Genomic DNA, 20034 nt, shown 5'->3' with positions numbered 1-20034 from the left:
TCACACGGTTATACCACAGCTTAGCCATGCACCGAGTATAAACGCGGCTCTTTAATAAAAAAAAATCAATGGATGCTTCTGTCTTTAGCTGTCTATAGACACTTTAAATGGAGTAACTTGACTTACATGGTACATACATACGTATGCGTTTATAATAGTGTTTGAGATTTGATTTATTGGCTCGGACTATGTTTCTAATGCAACTCATGCCTACTTTACTTAGTTAGTATTGCATTCCTATTTTAAACAGCCGTGCTTCCTACACAAACAATCTTAATAGAATTGAGAAAAAAAATCTCTGCAGTGATTGTACAGTACATATCAACTTAATTTTCTTATCGATGGATGTGGAGCAAGGGCAACACGGGATTTTCTCCATGTGAAACAAAAAAAAGTGTTTAATAGTTCAGATTTCTGGAAATGAACATGCCATGCCGATCAAAAATATGGTTTCAATAGAACAACAAAGGCCGATGGAATATGGGAATTGCATAATTTTATATTTGAAAAATGGGATATTAACACGAGAGCAATACTGGAACTTTAATGTAGAAAAAACACGTTAACATTGCACATAAATGTTTCTCCTACCAACTTAAAAAAAAGTTTCTAGAAGTTCCTCTAACAGCCGATCCCTTTTAAGTGAAGTGGACAGAGAGCTTTCCCACGCTTTCCCCGACCCGCGCGTTTGACGCAGGGAAGGGGGACGTCGTCGTGTTGCGCCAATGAGAAAGGCGTCTCCTTCAAACCCGGAGCGTCGCGCTGTCAATCAGGGCTGCTTGCGGGCTGTGGGACAGAGTGCGCTCAGCGAGACATTGCAACATTGATATAGCTTATACCGTGGGAAAGCGCATCACACTGCACTCTGGCTGCCTGGGTGGCTGGAGCTAAACCGCCAGCTTCTAAAAAGCAGACCGGAAAATTGTGTTTCTCCCCCTCTCTCTCTCTCTCTCCAGTGATAATGAAACGTCCTTGTGAAGAAAGTTCTTCAGATAGTGATATTGATGAAACCATAGACGTGGGGAGCGAAAATATCTGCGCAGGGTGAGTTTTCGTCTCTTTTACGGCGAAGCTTGGTGTACATTTTAAATGGCACTTGGTAATTCAATCTTTTCATTCTTGTGATTGGTATAACACGGGGAAAAAGCTGACAGTGGCGATCCTTTTCTCTCGTTTCAACAGGCAGGACAATAATGTACTCATGAGAGCCGGGTCTCCGTCTACAACTTCCCAAATAATGGCCAGGAAGAAAAGGAGAGGGGTGAGGGTGCTTTTCTTTTTGTTGTAGTAACTTTTATGGATCACGTTTTGATTGCTTTCTAAAATATTCAAACTGTCCTAACGGTACGATTTGCGTTCTTAGATCATCGAGAAGAGACGTCGAGATCGTATTAACAATAGTTTGTCGGAACTTCGTCGACTGGTCCCCACTGCTTTTGAGAAACAGGTAGATTGAGCGTGATCCACTGCGTATTTACATTCTATTTTTGCACTGTCTTTCCAATTTTACACAAAATAGCGTTTTAACCTCGTCAATTTAGTGATTAATTTAGTGATGTGATATTACATTGCCCTTTTATGGATACTTTAGTGAAGTACTACATTGCAATGTTAGTGTTCACCATTGAAACGAGTGAGAATTTGGCAAAGTAACTGGGACATTTTTCTGCTTTTAAGGGATCAGCAAAGCTCGAGAAAGCGGAAATACTTCAGATGACGGTGGATCATCTAAAGATGCTACGGGCAACCGGAGGTAAAGGTAAGAAGTTAATTGAGCGCCTCTTCAAAGGCCACGTGGAAGGGGTAACCTAAGGAAACAGCGCGCTGACAATTGTGGGCGGCCCGGCAGAGTGCAGTGGAAATGCTAATAGTATCACTGAGCTCGTGGGAAAGAGCCGGCGAGACAAAAGCGGCACTTGACCTCGGCTTCTGTTTGCTTTTCCTAACATTGCGGGAGTGAGTGCTTTGTGAAACCGGGGAGTCGCATGCAGAGATTGTTTGGACTTTTTTTTTGGCTTGGAGCAGCCAGACCTGCCCAGAAAGACAAAACAAACACAAACACATAAACAAGAGGCCTCGGCGACATCTCCACACCGCCACCTATTGTGAACACTGAGCCACAGACCGGTCCCGCAGCGAAATCTGTAAGATCTATAGCAGTTTCCTTACAGTCGTGTGGGATGAGGCAATCTGCTGGAAGTAATTCATTCGTTTAACCTAATTTATCCGACATTTTATGGTCACGGTGAACTATAACCATTTTCATCCGAGAATAATTACGGATGCCGCTGATTCACAACTCGTAAACACTAACGGATGATTGGTATAAAAAAAAATATCAGATACGAAACTCAAATTACTGATTGAAAAATATTTAAATCAGACATGTTGAAGTGGTGATGAAAAGTCACAAAGTGCGGCCAGCATGATATCCAGAGTTCCAGTCTGACAGCTTTGGTATAATGCACAGGTAGCTGTTTCCATGCAGTGTGACTATCTCGCTAACTTTTACTCATCTTTCTGTCCCGCAGGGTTTTTTGACGCCCACGCTCTCGCCATGGACTTTATGAGCATCGGTTTCCGGGAGTGCTTGGCCGAGGTGGCCCGTTACCTGAGCTCGGTGGAAGGTCTCGACACGTCGGACCCGTTGCGACTCCGCCTTGTCTCTCACCTCAGTACCTACGCCTCTCAACGGGAAGCGGCAGTGATGAGCTCGACGGTGGCTCATCATCACCATCACCACCAGCAGCAGCAACAGCGGCACCAGCATCACCTCCAGCAGCACCAACAGCACTGGGCCGCCGCCTTCCACCAACTGCCCTCTGCTCTGTTGCAGCACCACGGCCTCGTCAGCGACAGGCTGCTGGCCACCGCCACCGCCTCTTCCGAACTGCACCCAGGTACCGCCGTCCCGCATCGCCCGGAAGGCTCTGCTTTGCTCACCGCCACTTTGGCGGCGGCGGCGGCTGCTGCAGCGGCGGCCGCGGCTCAAAGCGACACGTCGCTGCGGGCGGTCCCCATGGGCGCCGCGGGCCGAGTGGCCCCGCTCTCCGCCTCCCTCCTCTCCCTCTCCGCCACGGTGCACGCCGCCGCTGCCGCCCACACCTTCCCTCTCCCGCTTGGCACCTTGCCCACTGCTGCCCTGTTGGCCCCAGGCGGTGCAGTGTTCAACCCGCCCCGCTTTGCCGCCGTCCCCCATAGCGGCAGCGGCGGGGGGAAACCTTATCGACCTTGGGGGATGGAGATAGGAGCTTTCTGAACCGGACTGAGTGCGGAAGAAGGACAAATTCTGCTCCCCTCCCCCCACCACACACACACACACACACACGCACCTATTTGACCTGTCACACTTCTGAACCAACCTTCTTTCCACACTCCTATCCCTTATCATCACCGGCCTCACCCGCGCCCTGCGCTGGTTGAGACGGGACTTCTTCAGCGGTGCCGGCGCTCGCTGTGGGAAACAGCGAAGGGCTTCACTCTCCATTGTACCTGACTACTACTGGCGAACTTGTCATTCACCTCCACGCATTCACGACAGTCTGACTTCTGCCGCCTCATCATCAAAAAAGGAAGCGCTCATGAAAACAATGTAATTGATTGAAAAACACTTGCTCTCTGCAGGGCCTTGGCTTGTAACCCACTGCAAGAGGCATCAATATTGTTACGAGCAAATCGACAGCAATTTTACACGCGAGCTTTCTGCGTTCAAGTATCCCAATGTCGACTATTATGTGTACGCAAACTGTAACCATTCCGCTGTATCTCCATGAGGTGGTTTGCTCCAATGGACCCTCACGACAGCTTAACCACCAGAGAGAAAAGAAACGCCTTCCTCTGCCATCAACATCTAGTAAGAATAATGGAATCAGTCAAACCTGACGGATTTTGGATGGTTCTCGGACGTAGCGCGGTTTCTTTCGTTTGCAAAATGTCTCGCATACTTCGCAGGATATCTTTATGGATGCGTAGCAGTTTTTATTTCCGTTTGAGACTTCATCCTGCAACCACAATGTCGATCCTTAGAAGAATAACCAAGATGGAACAATGGATTAATTAAATTCAGTCAAGCCCATAGATAGTGTTTAAGAAGGAACTGCAGATGCTGGAAAATCGAAGGTACACAAAAATGCTGGAGAGACTCAGCGGGTGCAGCAGCATCTATGGAGCGAAGGAAATAGGCAACGTTTCGGGCCGAACCCCATCTTCAGACTGATCAGCCCGTAGATAGTTTTCGGTTTTATTTTCGCCTGGAGATTTTTCCCAGTGGGATTATAGAGCACCTACCGGAAATGAACAGGATTTTAGGATTTGGAGTGGTGCGTTCTCCACAGCACCTGCAGTAGTATCAAAAGCAATAATATCATGACAGCATTCTCACGCCGCTGTGCCTCAATCTGAAACTGCTGAACAGAGGTGAAGATGGCAACAGCAGCAGTAAATGACAGCGTCCCTAATTGGACACCAGTTTCTTTATGAGAAGTACATTTATATGCCAACATCGCCAACTGGGATATTATACGAACTGTGTTTTCTCACGGCAGTGGAAATGGCTTGATGGCACAAGGTCTGAGCCGAGTTGGACACTGGTGGAAATACAAAGGATTGACTCGTTCAGTTTATGTCAAAAGTTTAAAACCAAGGGGCAAAACAACATTTACAGTAGCCTATATATGTTAAGTTTTTTAATCATTCATCCATAGAGCATATTTCACTTACCCTGATCCAAAATATGGTTGCCCGGATTAAAAATTTATAGCCTTTATTAGTTAAATATTAACTAATTTAAAATTTAAAAAATGACCAATTCCCATATTTTCAGCGGAAACGACAATTGGAGATTTGCATGGAAACCTTTCCAGAAAATAAACACATAGCCCTATCTTTACATGAGTTTACAAACTATGCCAACCTTGTTTATTCTAAACCCGAGTCCAAACATATACCTGCATTTGACAGTAATGTGCATTTTGAGGTCCTCTGATTATCCAGTGAGCTTCATGGTGTACAGTGAATAGGTGGGCAAGGGGCGTCAGTATCTGAGACTATTGTGATTAATTTTGTACTCATCTGTTTCAACCATTCTCTCAGAATACACAACATGGGGGATTATCATAGTTGTTACAATGCAGAGGTTTTAAGCTTAAAGCAGTAGAATGGAGAATATTTCCTTGCATTTCTTTGTACTTCGTTTTGTTCATAGTACAGTTTTAGCATCATTATCTCATGTGAATGAAACACTTTTTCATTCTTTCTGTTGCCACTTAAACAAAATTACACTAATACAAATATACATTGAAGTGGATAGAAATTAGCCTATTCAGCATGAAAAATGTCACTAAAGCAGCATATGAATACCATTGAAAGGGCATTTTATTCATGGCTGTTGACATACTGAAGTAGAATTCTACAAATAAATGTACTTTTGTTGCATTTTAGTCTCATCTTCCATTTTTCAGTGCTTAGAATACTTTTATTACAGCTAGATTAAAGAAATAGAACTTCTCTATTGCCACAGGCTAATACTTTTCAGGATGCTTTCTGCTTAATTATCTTCAAAATGAAAAGTGAAAGTTATTATTCTAATGTTAATATAATAGATATTACATTCAATCAGTAAACTGTTCCACACAATAATAAATAAGTGAATTAGCTGCACTTCTTTTTCGAAACAACTTAGCATCAGATTGATATGTTATCTATGCAAAAACAAACAGGGATGATTAAATAATTGGTTCCGTTAAAGGTAATTTGGAACTCCTGGACCAAAGTTCATGCCATGCAGCAAATAATATTGGTACCTAGGGACTTAATTGCCCACAGTTGATACATGTGGATGATCATTGTATTTTGGAAATATTTTTAAATATATTCATTCATTTCAATGTATATATGGAAGACACTATTTCATGAGAAAAGCCTTGCAGAAAAAGCTTCCTACATGTGAAAGAGCAATTATATCATCAATAAATTGTGTTCATTGGTCCCTTTACCCAGTCACATTTCCACTCTGTAATCTGCTGCTATAATGGCATTAGGTTAAGCAAATTACTTAAAATTTGAGCCTGTCCAAAATCCATTTTTTTTCCTTTAAGGAAAATGTAAAATATGGCAAAAGGATGCTTGTATGCAAGGTCAGAGATTAGGATGTGTACAAATATAATACTGTAGATAATGTGTTGCACTTGAATTCTCTGCTGTGTGGAGAAGACAGTGATAAAAAATAAGTTTACTGTATGCAGGTGATGATACAATACAAATGACACTTTTTGCTTATTTACCTGCATTCTATAACCTGTTATACATTAAATGTTTATAAATATACACTGGTTTTACAAAAAGTGTGCTGGTCATTGAATGTCCTCTATCACATCTAATTGGTTCTTGGTAAAATCAGGTGACTTTTCCTATAAGTCGTCCATCTTTAATCTTCACAAGTGAAACAAGATAAGGATGTTTTTTTTTTAAATCAACGATGATCTGCTGGAAGAACTTAGTGGCAAGGGGATGGTTGGTATTTAAGGGCGAGACCCTGCACAGCTCCCAAAACATTGGTCATCCTTTTATTTCCACAGAAGCTGCTCGACCTTGAGTTTTTATTCTCTAGATTCCGACAGCTGCTGTCTCTGGTTTAAAAAATAATCAGAATTGATTATAAATGTTAATATTCTGAATGTTCTAAATTAAATTTGACTGGACAGGATCCGATGTTCGATCCTGACCATGGGTGCAGTCTGCGTGAAGTTTGCACATTCCCTCCAGTAGAGGGAGGCATTTCCTGACAAGGAACCAATTTAGCAGCCAGGCCAGCTCTTATGCATCTCCTAACGGTTATCTAAATATTGGCAAGGAGCATAAGCAGTTTACCTGCCCTTGACAAAGGAATTGATTCCTAACATAGAAAATTAACTTTAAAATGGAAGAAATATCTTATTTCAACAGCTTTCACCTTTTTTTCAAAAAGGTATATGGAGAGAATGAATGATGTAAAACAAATAGACCGAGGTTTTATATAGAAGTTCAGATAGTAGGGAAACACAAAATGCTGGAGTCACTCAGCGGGACAGGCAGCATCTCTGGAGAGAAGGAATAGGTGACGATTCGGGTCGAGACTCTTCTTCAGACTAGAGTCTGGGGAAAGGGAAATGAGAGATATAGATGGTGATGTGGAGAGATGTAGAACAAATGAATGAAAGATATGTGAAAAAGTAATGATGATAAAGGAAACAGACCATTGTTGGCTGTGTGCTAGGTGAGAACGAGAAGCTGGTGTGACTTAGGTTGGGGAGGGATGTAGAGAGAGGGAATGCAATGGTTACTGAAGTTAGAGAAATCAAAATTTATACCACTGGGTTGCAAGTTGCCCAAGCAAAATATGAGGTGCTGTTCCTCCAATTTGCGTTTAGCCTCACGCTGACAATGGAGGAGGCCGAGGACAAAAAGGTGAGTGCAGCAGGTGCTCGGTAGGGTCAGCAGCAACATCATGACAACTTGTTATATTGGCCTCATTTGCCACAGGTACCAACTGGAATCCTAGGAATAGTAGATAGGAGAAGATACAGCAACTCAATATTAGATGACAATGTCAGGAAGAAAGAAGCTGTAGGGGGCTGTAGAGGCTGTGATTTTAATTCATAGCCAGGAATACATGACTGTTACAAGGTCAATAATCAAAAACATCCAACTACTTTACAAGTTTCAATCTGCATTACTTGTAGAAAATAAACAGTTATTGGTGACAAATTTGCCTATTATAGGTGGGGGTGCATCTGAACACCTGGCAAGAGAAGCAAGCAAATATTTGGGGGATTTTCATTCTTATATACATATTAATATGTACAAGTATACTGGGCTTGTGATACAAGGCAAAAACAATGTAATTTAAAACGCCATAGCAATTCATTGTAATTGTTAGCTACAATTCCGTTCTGAATATATGTTCAGCTATCAAAAGGACTTGCATAAACCTGAGGTTTGGGCAATTTCCATATAGGAAAATTCACAAATCTGTGTAAATCAAAAGTTCTTTATCAACTCTCTGGTCTCAATGCTATTCTCTCATTGGTAGATTCTGCTTTTTTATCAAAGATATAAATTCAAATAATAGTTTGCCAATTATAGACTGCTTTATTCCCTGGGACTTGTTTCTGGGAAGAGAATGGATTATGTAATATTTACAGAAAGTAGAAAACAAAGATTAAGATTTGTTTTTATCTACAAACTTTATGCAATGATTATTTTGAATTAATGTTCTTTATTGGGTTTTAGTGTTCTCAATTAAGTTTAAAAGTATAGAGTAGTTCAATTAGAAAATATCTAGAAAACTACTTTAAATTGAGAAACAATATCAAAATAGTAAACAGCACTTTTAAGCACTTTAAAAACAATAGGTTTAATAGAGCAACAGTAATGGAAAATAAAGTAAATATATTGCATATTATTTTGCAATATAGCACTAGCCCACTATACTTAGGCATGTATATTAATGCATATATTATGCTAAACTTCGGATCCAAAGGTTTCGAGAGAGATAATACTGTCAGGGATGCCAAGTATGACTTCCAAAACAAGCTGGAAATCACAAATATTTGAGATCCATGTCCTTGGTCTACAGATGCAATCTGTGGCAACAATGTATCTTTACTGGACAGGTTTAATGTCTTTTATGTCTGTTTTCAACAGCCAAACAAAGTTCCACTAAGGCATGCTCCCCATTCTCCGCCGGCCCTGATCGTTACATCTCGGTTGTATGTCAGATCTGCATTCACAACGGCAAACGCTCAGAAAGTACCTGGCCCGGATGAAGTTCCTGGATGGGTTCTGAAATCACCACCAATTAATTGGCATGGTTTCTAGCTTCAATCCCTCACTTCAGCAATCTTCCGTCCCTATTTGCTTCAAGAAATCCCCCATCATTCCAGTCCACAAGAAAAATAAATTGACCTGTCTAAATGATTCTGTCCAGTAGCTCTAACATCAACCACAATTAAGGTATTTGAAATAATGGTATTGGTCCACATTTGCACAAGCCACCCACACAAACTAGACCTCAGCAATATGCACAAAAGAAAAATAGGTCTCCGAAGGACATTATCTCTCTTGCATTACATTCAGCTCTCGATCACTTTAATAATGAGACACTTATGTCGGGATGCTATTCACTGGCTACAGCTCAGCCTTCAACACCATAATACCATACAAGTACTCCTCGACCATGATCTTGCAGCCACCATCTGCAGTTGACTTCTGGACTTCTCTGGCAGACCTCAGGCGGTTAGGGTTGGACATAATATTTCCTTCATTCTGACCCGCAAGACATTTGTATTATGTGCTTACTCCCCTGCGCTACTCTCTGGGCATCCTTGACTGTGTGGCCATTCACACAGATGCCTATCTGTCCTGGGCCTCCTCCAATGTCCGAGTGAGGCCAAATGCAAATTGAAGGAACACCACCTCATATTTTGCATGGGCAGCTTACAACCCAATGGTATGAATTTGATTTCTCAAAGTAACCCTTGCATTTCCTCTCTCTCCATCCTTCTCCCACCTTAGTTGTCCTACTAGTTTTACTGTCATCCTGCTTAGTTTCACTGTTTGCACCCTCTCGTTATCACCTCCCCCACAGCCAACAATGGACCTTTGTAGGCTTCACCTTTCCTTGATCATCTTTGCTGGCCTTGATTTGTTATTTTCATACCTTTCATTCTTTTGTTCTTTGCACCTTTTCATGCCTCTAGTCTCCCTCCCCTAACCCATAGTCTGAGGAAAGGTCTCGACATGAAACATCACCTATTCCATTTCTCCAGAGATGCTGCCTGGCTAGCTGAGTTAGTCCAACATTTTGTGTCTTCCTTGATGAGAGACTAAAATGCATTTAAAGAAAGCTGGAAAACTACACGTGAAAATGAGGATATGCTAATACGATTGGATACAGGGTGATAAACCTACTTTCAAGATGGCGGTGGCGGCGGATGGAGGAGAAGAACGGTATTGATGAGCGGGCAATGAGCTTGTCTCAGTGTTCAGAAGTGATATGGGGGTTCCGAGGTCTGCTATGGGAGGCACAAAGGTGGAGCGGTGGCTGCCAGAGGTGAAAGGATGGCAAGGGTCGAGGTGCCAGTGGAGTGAGCCATTACACACCCTGCAGCAAACGGGGGGTCACGTGGATCAGGCACTGCTGCAGGCCCCACAGACGAATGCGCAAATCGGACATGGCCTGCAGCAGCGCAGAATGGCAGAGGAGGACAACAACAGCATCGCAGTGCATGCTAACCACTGCATCTCAGACCCTGTGCCACCCCTTTGAACCATGATAAGACTTGATATATTTAAGAACGATACATGGAAGTTGGTGCTGGAAGTGTGGCAACTCTTTGTGTACCGCCACAGAAGAAGTCTACAATTTCTGCACTACACTCATTGCACACTTGGGCATGTATATTGGGTGTTATTTATAGTACGAGTTTACTGGATTGCATGCAAAACAAAGGATTTCACTATATCTAGGTAGATGTGACAATAAGTACCATTGAAGAGCAACATTTGCCTGCAGAGAATAACAAACCAAATGGCTTTTTATAGCATAGTTCAGTCACTTCTATATTGTTTAGACTGCTAACTATTTCCCAGCTATTGTAGGACAAACAATGTTGGGAATATTTAGTCCTTTGAGCCTATAGCTCTGCTTCATTTGATCATGGCAACTTTGTGATGCAACTCCATATTCCTTACTTTGATTTATTTTGGTCAATTAAAAGCTTTGAATCACAAAATCAAAATTAACAATTGATTTAAAATCAATTCCTATCTATGACAAAGTTCCTAAGTTGCAGATTTGCTTCCTAATATTTGCACATTTTCTTTAGTTTTTAGACAAAATAACAGGAATTGACAGTTCTACATAATGTTGGATAAGGGAATAATTTTGCCCTTTAACCTTTAATTTCCTTCATCCAATTTACATCAGATTTAAAAGAAGTTACATGCACTAAACTGCAACTATCCTGTCTCCCCCACACCATCCTCCAATACTGTTGCTTTGCAGGGATATCCTTGGAAAAAAGAGTTAGTGTTGCGAGTCACAGTTTAATCACAAAATCACCGCGGTACATATAGAAAGCGTCTATGATAATCTGTGGAAGTAAAAATCCCCAAATCCATATTTTAACCGTGGGAGAGGTGGAATCTTTGACAACTTCCTTCAAGGTTGAAAATAGGACTTTGTTTTCATTGGATAGCATCTCCATTATTTTCTCTTCACCATTTTCTGCTTGGATGTGTGGGCATAGATCATGGCACATACAAGTGGTTGCTGCAATTTGTGCCTATCCACATATCTTCTGAAAGCCTTTGAGAGAAATTTCAAAGCAACTGTGAAATCTCATATAGGATAGGGAAACTTATATTTTCAAGCAATATTGTTTTTATAAATACGATAAACAATGAATATAAGATTGTTAATTTGTTTAATTGATTTCTATAAACAGCCTCTAATGTGTATGATTTTCCAGGGTTTCCCACTGTTATTTTTCTTCAGTTTTGGTTCACTCATTTGTTCATCATACTTTGAGCTGATCAACAAAGTTACAGTATTATAGTGAGATACAAAAGAGGAATTTTGGCCTGGCTCTATATACAATTCTAGATAGATATATCAAGTTAATTCAAAGGTTATCAATTATTCAGATTAGATCTTAGTATGAAATGAGGCAGAATCCAAAAAAAAAAAGACCAACAACCACTGTGGGTCTGTGTGTTTGCAACGTTGAATCACAGTCATGACACAAGGAATCAAAGAAAACTGAAATGCTTTGATGTAAATTTGCTCGCCTATAAAAAATGATTTTCCAGATTAAACAATAGAGCCAAGCCAAGCCAAGCCAGAATTGAGTCAAAATAAGAAAATATACATCTTCTGTAAGTACTTTAAACAAAACCAATTTGGCTTGGCCTTACAAAATGAGGTTTGTCTGTCTCCCCCAAAGTATTCAAGAAACCAGACAAGATCCACAAATAACAAAACACTTATGGTCGGGATGTCTACAGGGGAGGTCTTAGATCAAATATTAAATCTGTGTGGCCCCAAGTGGCTATAGCAGTTATCCTGGAGTCAGACTGATAACTTCTTGGCTGTATATACGATTTGGATAGTTCACATGTGGCCCCGGAGAACAGCTTACGACCTCTAGCTTGTTACCTGGAAGTTCCTGTCCATTTTTGTTCACTGCTTTCCACATGCAAAGCTCTTTCTTCAAAGCATTTGAGTTTGACCGTAACAGCTGAAGGAATGAATGTTTGCTTTTATTTCAACTTCAGTTGTCCAGGGATTCCATTTTTTGACTAATGAAAATGAAGTAAAAACAGTGCAGGAATAACTTACAAATTGTAGCACCAACAGCATGCTAAGGAATTAATCCATTTTTGTTCTCAACCACCAAGGCACACACATACAAAAAAAAGTGCTGGAGGAACTCATCGGGCCAGGCAGCGACCCAGGAGGGACCCACAACATCGTCTGTCCATTCCTTCCGCAGATACACCCTGATCTGCTGAGTTCCTCCAGCACTTTTTATTTAGCTCAAGATTCCAGCATCTTCAGATTCTTGTGTCAACATACTTATTCTGCTAGTTTAATGGAAATTTAATTACTTATTAGCGGATTCCATGAAACGAGATACCTTTGCTCTCAAATCAAACCTCTGGGATAATAACAGAAAATACACTGCAATTTCTGAAGAAGGGTCTCGACCCGAAATGTCATCCATTCCTTCTCTCCAGAGATGCTGCCTGTCCCACTGAGTTACTCCAGCATTTCTGACTACCTGCAATTTCCGATCTACTTTTGGGGGTTACATGAAATCAGAACAATAAAAGTGCAACATTATTTATATTGTTGAAATCCGAAGCATTCTTGATCTTTTTTAAAGAAAAATTAAAGAGTTTCATTTTTGGAAATAGTAATATATAAAAATTAAGTCATGTGTTGACCAATCTGACCTTTTAAAAAAAAATCTGACTGCTGCCCAGCTACTGACGTTACAATAACGGTCAAATGTTTACATCTTCTAGTAGAGATTTTCCTTACGATTTCAAAAAATCCATTCCTCTGTAAATTTGGTGAATTATTTCCTGAGATATTTACTAAAATTTATCACCAAACTGACATTTTAAAAAAAATATAGCGGTTGCCAAGCTGCTGACCTCACAATGCCTTTCTTCGTGGCCCCCTCACCCGCTTTGGATTAATGCAGCTGCTGTTAACATGCATGCGCAGTTTTCCACGAGGTATATTAGCCCACCCCACCCCCTCCTTTCTTCAAAACGCGCAGAAAGATCGAGCGTTCTGCAGATCCGGAGGTCACAGCCGCTCCCTCACAGCCGCTCGCTCGAGGTATCGCTCACAGTTACTCGCTCACAGCCGGAGGCCACCGGCTTGTTTATGAATCCTCTCCGTCTCCCCGCCCAATCGTAGAACATGGCGGCAGCGGCCGTTATCGTTGCGCGGGGCATGTGATAAGAAGGAGGCCCTGGCGCCCATTACTCCCTCTGTGAAACCTGCAATTCCTCTGTTGACCGCAGGGACACGGGGAATTGTGACGCTAGAGCTACCGATGCTCCCCACGCCGCCCAAGGTCCAGAGAGCTGCCAAGGCTCGCTGCCCTTTCGCAGTTGACCCCGTCCGAGCCGCCTGCTCACCGAGTTCAAGTCCGCCCTCTCCCTCCCCATCCTCCTCCCCCCTTCACCCCCACTCCTCTCCCCTCCTCCCCCCCCCCCCCCCCCCCCCCGTCCCCCTCCTCTCCGGCCCCTTCCCCTCTCTTCACTCGCTCCCTCTCCCCACTCTTCCCTCTCTCTCCCCTTACCCATCTCCCTACCCCTCCTTCCCCACTCTTCCCCCTTTCTCCTCCCCCTCCCCCTCTCTCCCCCTATCTCCCTCCTCCCCCTACCCGTCCCTCCCCCTTCCCTGCTCTCCTTCCCCACCCCCTCTCCCCCTCCCTTCCCCCCACCTCTCCCCCGAACCTCCTCCCTCACCCTCCCCCAAACCTCCCCCTCACCCCTCCCATCCACACCCTCCCCTCCACCCCCTCATGATTTTTCGGGTTTAAAGCTTTAAAAATGACAAATTTCACAAAATTTTTACTATTAAAATTAATCCTGCCAGCTTCCAACACAATGTTGCGACACAGGAACACTCTCAACTTTTCACCTCACATGAGGGGGAAGGCGAACTGCTATTGCAACACGCATCTTGAGTTCGAGGACCATGGGGGCTATGGGTAAGGAATGGGTGTATTGGGGGAGTACCTGCACTTGATCTAGCGATATTTAAATCTTATAAGCTGACATTGAGTACAATGGCTGACGTCCACACAGCCAAAATCTTTGCACTCTTTTTTTTGGGCAATCCCTCAGATGATGGACATACTTTACCTCCACTTCTGTGGGTTCCAAGGTGACTCATGAGGCTAACATGCGACCGAAAGACCTGGCCATTACTGGGACATAGGATGTGTGAAAGAGTGGGCAGCTGTGTAATTTGTAAAGTGTGTGCTCCCAATACATGGATTCGAGGTTCTGAATACCATCCCAAATGCTCCTTATCTCAGTTAAGAGTAGACATGGTTCAGGGATTCCCACAGGTTAATGAAAATACTATACTAGTTCAAGGCTCCTTTAGTCATTTCCTTTGTCCACCAGGTAATCTCTTTTTGTGACGAGACTAAACTGTGAGTAGAGTGCATTTCTCAGGTTTAGTGTCACCATGTGAAACACGTAGCCTGTCAATGAGAATTGGCTTAGTGTTAGTAAAATCAAATACATTGATCTGAAAAGGTATGAAATCTTGTGCTCTTTCATATTCAGAATTACAACTAGATCACAAAAGCAATCTGCATAAGCATCTCAGAAAACACTGTTGTGCCTCATTGGAGGTGTTGGCTTAGCAGCAGATGATGCTGAACCACTATCAAGCATCATCTCCCCAGACAACAGCCCTGTGGCAAGACCACCCCAATTGGCCCAACAAGGGCAATGGAGAGGTTGTGTGGAATGTCATCAGGAAAAGTCCTTAATTTAGACCCAAAACATAATCTATCCATGTTCTCCAGAGATGCTGCCTGACCTGCTGAGTTACTCCAGCATTTTGTGTTTACAAAGTCCTTTACAAAAATAAAGGACTTTGACTCACTTTATAAAAAAAAAGCAGTGAATAAAAGGAAACTATTAGGAGGTTGAGTTCACAAATTTGCCTGGATCTTAATGATCATCTTTATCCATTATTGGGTTGGATGATTTATTGGATCTCACCATACCTTAAATTCTCAAATATTATTCTGAACCTGCTATTTATTATAACAATAGGAATATCTAAAGAGGTCTAGTGTCCTCTAGTGTTCTCCACTAAGGACGACACAAACAATCTTCCTGATATAGTAGTGGCCAGAGGATCTGGGGTGACGGAGGAACAGAAGGAAATCCACATTAGGCAGGAAATGGTGTTGGATAGACTGATGGGACTGAAGGCTGATAAATCCCCAGGGCCTAATAATCTGCATCCCAGGGTACTTAAGGAAGTGGCTCTAGAAATCGGGGATGCATTGGTGATAATTTTCAAATGTTCTATAGACTCAGGATCAGTTCCTGTGGATTGGAGGGTAGCTAATGTTATTCCACTTTTTAAGAAATGTGGGAGAGAGAAAACAGGGAATTATAGACCAGTCAGCCTGACATCCGTGGTGGGTAAGATGTTGGAGTCAATTATAAAAGATGAAATAGCCGCACATTTGGATAGCAGTAACAGGATCAGTCCGAGTCAGCATGGATTTATGAAGGGGAAATCATGCTTGACTAATCTTCTGGAATTTTTTGAAGATGTAGCTAGGAAAATGGACAAGGGAGAGCCAGTGGATGTAGTGCACCTGGACTTTCAGAAAGCATTGGATAGAGTCCCACATATGAGATTAGTGGGCAAAATTAGGGCACATGGTATTGGGGGTCAAGTGCTGACATGGATAGAGAAGTGGTTGGCAGACAGGAAACAAAGGGTAGGGATTAACAGGTCCCTTTCAGAATGGCAGGCAGTGACTAGTGGGGTGCTGCAAGGCTCGGTGCTGGGACCACAGCTATTTACAATATACATCAATGATTTGGTTGAAGGGATTCAAAGTAACATTAGCAAATTTGCAGATGACACAAAGCTGGGAGGCAGTGATGCTATGAGAATGCAGGGTGACTTGGACAGGTTGGGGGAGTGGGCAGATGCATGGCAGATGAAGTTTAATGCGGATAAATGTGAGGTTAGCAAAAACAGGAAGGTAGATTACTATCTAAATGGCGTCAAGTTGGGAAAGGGGGAAGTACAACAGGATCTGGGGGTCCTTGTTCATCAGTCTATGAAAGTAAGCATGCAGGTACGGCAGGCAGTGAAGAAAGTGAATGGCATCTTGGCCTTTATAAGAACAGGAGTTGAATATAGGATCAAAGAGGTCCTTCTGCAGTTGTACAGAGACCAGTGAGACCACACCTGGAGTATTGTGTGCAGTTTTGGTTCCCTAATTTGAGGAAGGACATTCTTGCTATTGAGGGAGTGCAGCATAGGTTTACAAAGTTAATTCCCGGAATGGCGGGACAGTCATATGCTGAGAGAATGGAGCGGCTAGGCTTCTACACTCTGGAGTTTAGAAGGATGAGAGGAAATTTCATTGAAACATATAGGATTGTTATGGGTTTGGACACGCTAGAGGCAGGAAACATGTTCCCAATGTTTGGGGAGTCCAGAACCAGGGGCCACAGTTTAAGAATAAGGAGTAAGCCATTTAGAACGGAGACGAGGAAACACTTTTTCTCACAGAGAGTTGTGAGTATGAAATTCTCTGCCTCAGAGGGCAGTGGAGGCAGGTTCTCTGGATGCTTTCAAGAGAGAGCTAGATTGGGCTCTTAAAAATAGCGGAGTCAGGCGATATGGGGAGAAGGCAGGAATGGGGTACTGATTGGGGATGATCAGCCATGAACATATTAAATGGCGGTGCTGGCTCGAAGGGCCAAATGGCCTACTCCTGCACCTATTGTCTATCTCCAAAAATGAACAAATACAGAAAAATATATCTTTAGATTCAATCGTATACTTATTTTGTGATGCGTTACAAATAATGCAAAGTAAAAGGACGTAAAAGTAAACTAAAATATGTTGGTCATTCATTTTAAATTAAGAGCACAAAGATTCCTCGCAGAGGGAGAAATGACCAGCGTAATTTGAAGGAATAACAAGTAAAATAGACAACGCGAGTTGAAGATAGCAATTTCACAGGAACAGGTCGCTTGAATAATTATTTGTAATATATTATTTGCACTTTAGTTTCTGCCTTTTCAATCTGGTATTTAAATGAAATGAGGTATTTGTATTTATAAGTCTTAAAAAAAGTAGAATTAAATAAATATTATGAATCATATGATTACAGCACATAGTTAATGCAAAGTGTTATGCTAAAATAAATGATTGAGCAGTTATAATTAAAAATGTAATTCCCTGACCGGGAATCGAACCCGGGCCGCGGCGGTGAGAGCGCCGAATCCTAACCACTAGACCACCAGGGAACCTGAAGAAATCAACCTTCAGTGCATATACAAACACAAGAGCACGGTTTCGTCACCGTATTAATATTCCAGCGGTTAATTATGAACGGGATGCACGGGAAACCATGGCGACAGGGCCGTGGCCTGAACATTATTCCTTTTAAATTTAACTTAAAGCCCCAAGAGTATAATTAAGAAATGAAACGTGGCGGCCCAGAGATTATTTCCTCAACATGTATTTCAATGCACAGGGAAACGTGACACTTTATTTGGAGATAGACACAAACACTGGAGTAACTCAGCGGGTAGATACTTGTTAAAAGAAACCTAATGTTTGCAGTTCGGCGATGCTGAGACACAAAGTGCCAGAGTAACTCAACATAAAGGGTCCCGACCCGAAACATCACCTATTCGCGTTCTCCAGAGACCAAGAGATGCTGTCCGGCACTTTGTGTCCTTTTGTAAAGCAGCAGCTAACAATTCTGTGCAATGTTGATCGAGGATATGAAACGAGAAGTTTATTCCTAATCTCTCTTTCTCGCCCGTCTCCAATAACTTGTATACTTGACGCGTTGTCGAGGTTCTTGAAAACCGAGTGAACAGGATTCGGCAAACCACGCACGAGAAGGCAAGGCTTTATTTTGTTTTGTTAAAAGCAATTTTATTTTACAGTTATTTCATTTTTCTGTATCCATGCCTCAGACACAAGGCCACGTATTTAACTTGTCGAATTGTAAATCCTGCCCCCTTCTGATCTGCTTGTACAGTTACATGCCGCGTTTTCAAATGTGCTTCGTATTAAATCAAATGTATTTCACAACTGATAACCTAAAGGGAAATGGCATTTGACTACAAATCCCAACCAGACTCCGTGCTCTCTCAAGAAACATCCCACACCCCCTCATAAGAGAACACTGCCATTATTTTTCCTCATCACCACAAAAGTTGGTCTTATGCTCATAGACCGTTTTACAGGAAATGCGGCTTTGCAACCCAAAATAAGCCAATGCCAAAGATAAAATGTACATGTTTGTATATTATCATTGTTTACCATGCCTTGTGATTCCAGACCATTTTCCGTCTCAACCGCACCCATTCATAATATAAATAAATAGTAGTTGTCTTACTCGATAGCTTTTTGTATTCCAAAAAAATGCATTGTGCAGTTGTAAAGTTACTGAACTAATTTAACAACAGGGGTGACTAGTAAGTACACATTTTGTTTTGTCTTACCTGTTTTTTGATTGGTAAGATCTAGCCACTAACTAATCAGAAAGTGAGGCCTTTTGCTGTTACAAACTTGGCGGGTGAAGAGCATATGTGAAAGGAAATGGACTAACAATGTACTGGTCGGGACCCTTCTTCAAACTGATAGAGAGGGAATAGCTAGTAGAAAGAGGTGGGGGATTGGAGTGGGGCAAGAACTAGCAAGTGAGAGATTGATCCAGGTAAACAGGGGTGATGGCAGATGCCAGGTGGTGATGGGGTTGGATGATAATCAAGGCTGGAGGTGTTAAGTGGAACGGACAAAAGGGTGCATATAGTGGGATGTGATGAAAAAGGAGATGGTGGAATGTGGGGAGGAAGCAAGGGTGCAAAGAAGGATGGACAATAAATACCACCCTTGATACTCTACAAGAGTGGATAAGGGAGAACCAGTGGATGTGTTATATCTGGACATTCAGAAGGCTTTCGACAATCAATCAATCAACCTTTATTGTCATCTTGCAAGAAACAGTTGTACAGTGCAAAATGAAAAGACGTTTCCCAGAGAATAGCAGAGCAATCGCACATGAAATTTACAAACATTTCACCATCACAACACTGTGATGAAAAATCCAGTCCCTGATGGAACAGATCTCTCCCACATACTCCCCCCCCCCCCCCCCCCCCCCCCATAGTAGAGTGGATAAGGGAGAACCAGTGGCTGTGTTATATCTGGACATTCAGAAGGCTTTCGACAATCAATTAATCAACCTTTATTGTCATCTTGCAAGCAACAGTTGTACAGCGCAAAATGAAAAGACGTTTCCCAGGGAATAGCGGAGCATCGCACATGAAATTTAAAACATTTCACACATAATGACACTAAAAACAATCCAGTCCCTGATGGAACAGACAAGGTCCCACATAAGAGATTAGTATGCAAACTTAAAGCACATGGCATTGGGGGTTCAGTATTGATGTGGATAGAGAATTGGCTGAAACAAAGAGTAGGAGTAAATGGGTCCTTTTCAGAATGGCAGACAGTGACTAGTGGGGTACCGCAAGGCTCAGTGCTGGGACCCCAGCTATCTCTTCTTCTTCTATGTAGTGTTTTTTGGCAGTTGGCAAACAACTTTTTTGGTGCATTGCCGCCATCAACCCCCAGCTATCTATCTATCTATCTATCTATCTTCTATCTTCTATATATTACTAAAACTCTGTTCTTGACCATTTTTGGCGATCTGTGCTGCGATTTCCGAG

General features: G+C 42.3%; 1 protein-coding gene and 1 non-coding gene across 3 annotated transcripts; one reads left to right on the top strand and one right to left on the bottom strand.

The window, feature by feature from the left end:
- Positions 1 to 256: 256 nt before the first annotated feature.
- hey2 (hes-related family bHLH transcription factor with YRPW motif 2) lies at positions 257 to 5432 on the top strand. 2 transcript variants are annotated; one of them, XM_055635670.1, is made up of 6 exons: positions 273 to 1044; positions 1183 to 1261; positions 1364 to 1447; positions 1678 to 1759; positions 2532 to 2900; positions 3625 to 5432. In XM_055635670.1, exons 1-6 carry the CDS (start codon positions 962 to 964, stop codon positions 3771 to 3773), a joined length of 846 nt encoding a protein of 281 aa, XP_055491645.1. In that variant the 5' UTR covers positions 273 to 961; the 3' UTR covers positions 3774 to 5432. The 2 variants fall into 2 exon arrangements, with proteins under 2 accessions (XP_055491644.1, XP_055491645.1); XM_055635669.1 differs by having other exon boundaries at positions 257 to 1044; positions 2532 to 3767.
- Positions 5433 to 17517: 12085 nt separating this feature from the next.
- Positions 17518 to 17589, bottom strand: trnae-cuc (transfer RNA glutamic acid (anticodon CUC)). The gene has a single exon. It is a non-coding gene; the product is annotated as a tRNA-Glu (tRNA).
- Positions 17590 to 20034: the final 2445 nt, after the last annotated feature.

The sequence above is a fragment of the Leucoraja erinacea genome, chromosome 5 (genome assembly GCF_028641065.1).
Source record: "Leucoraja erinacea ecotype New England chromosome 5, Leri_hhj_1, whole genome shotgun sequence".
In the NCBI taxonomy this organism is placed as follows: domain Eukaryota; kingdom Metazoa; phylum Chordata; class Chondrichthyes; order Rajiformes; family Rajidae; genus Leucoraja; species Leucoraja erinaceus.
The sequence above is the reverse complement of the archived record's forward strand: the minus strand, read 5'-3'. Positions and strand labels throughout refer to the sequence as shown.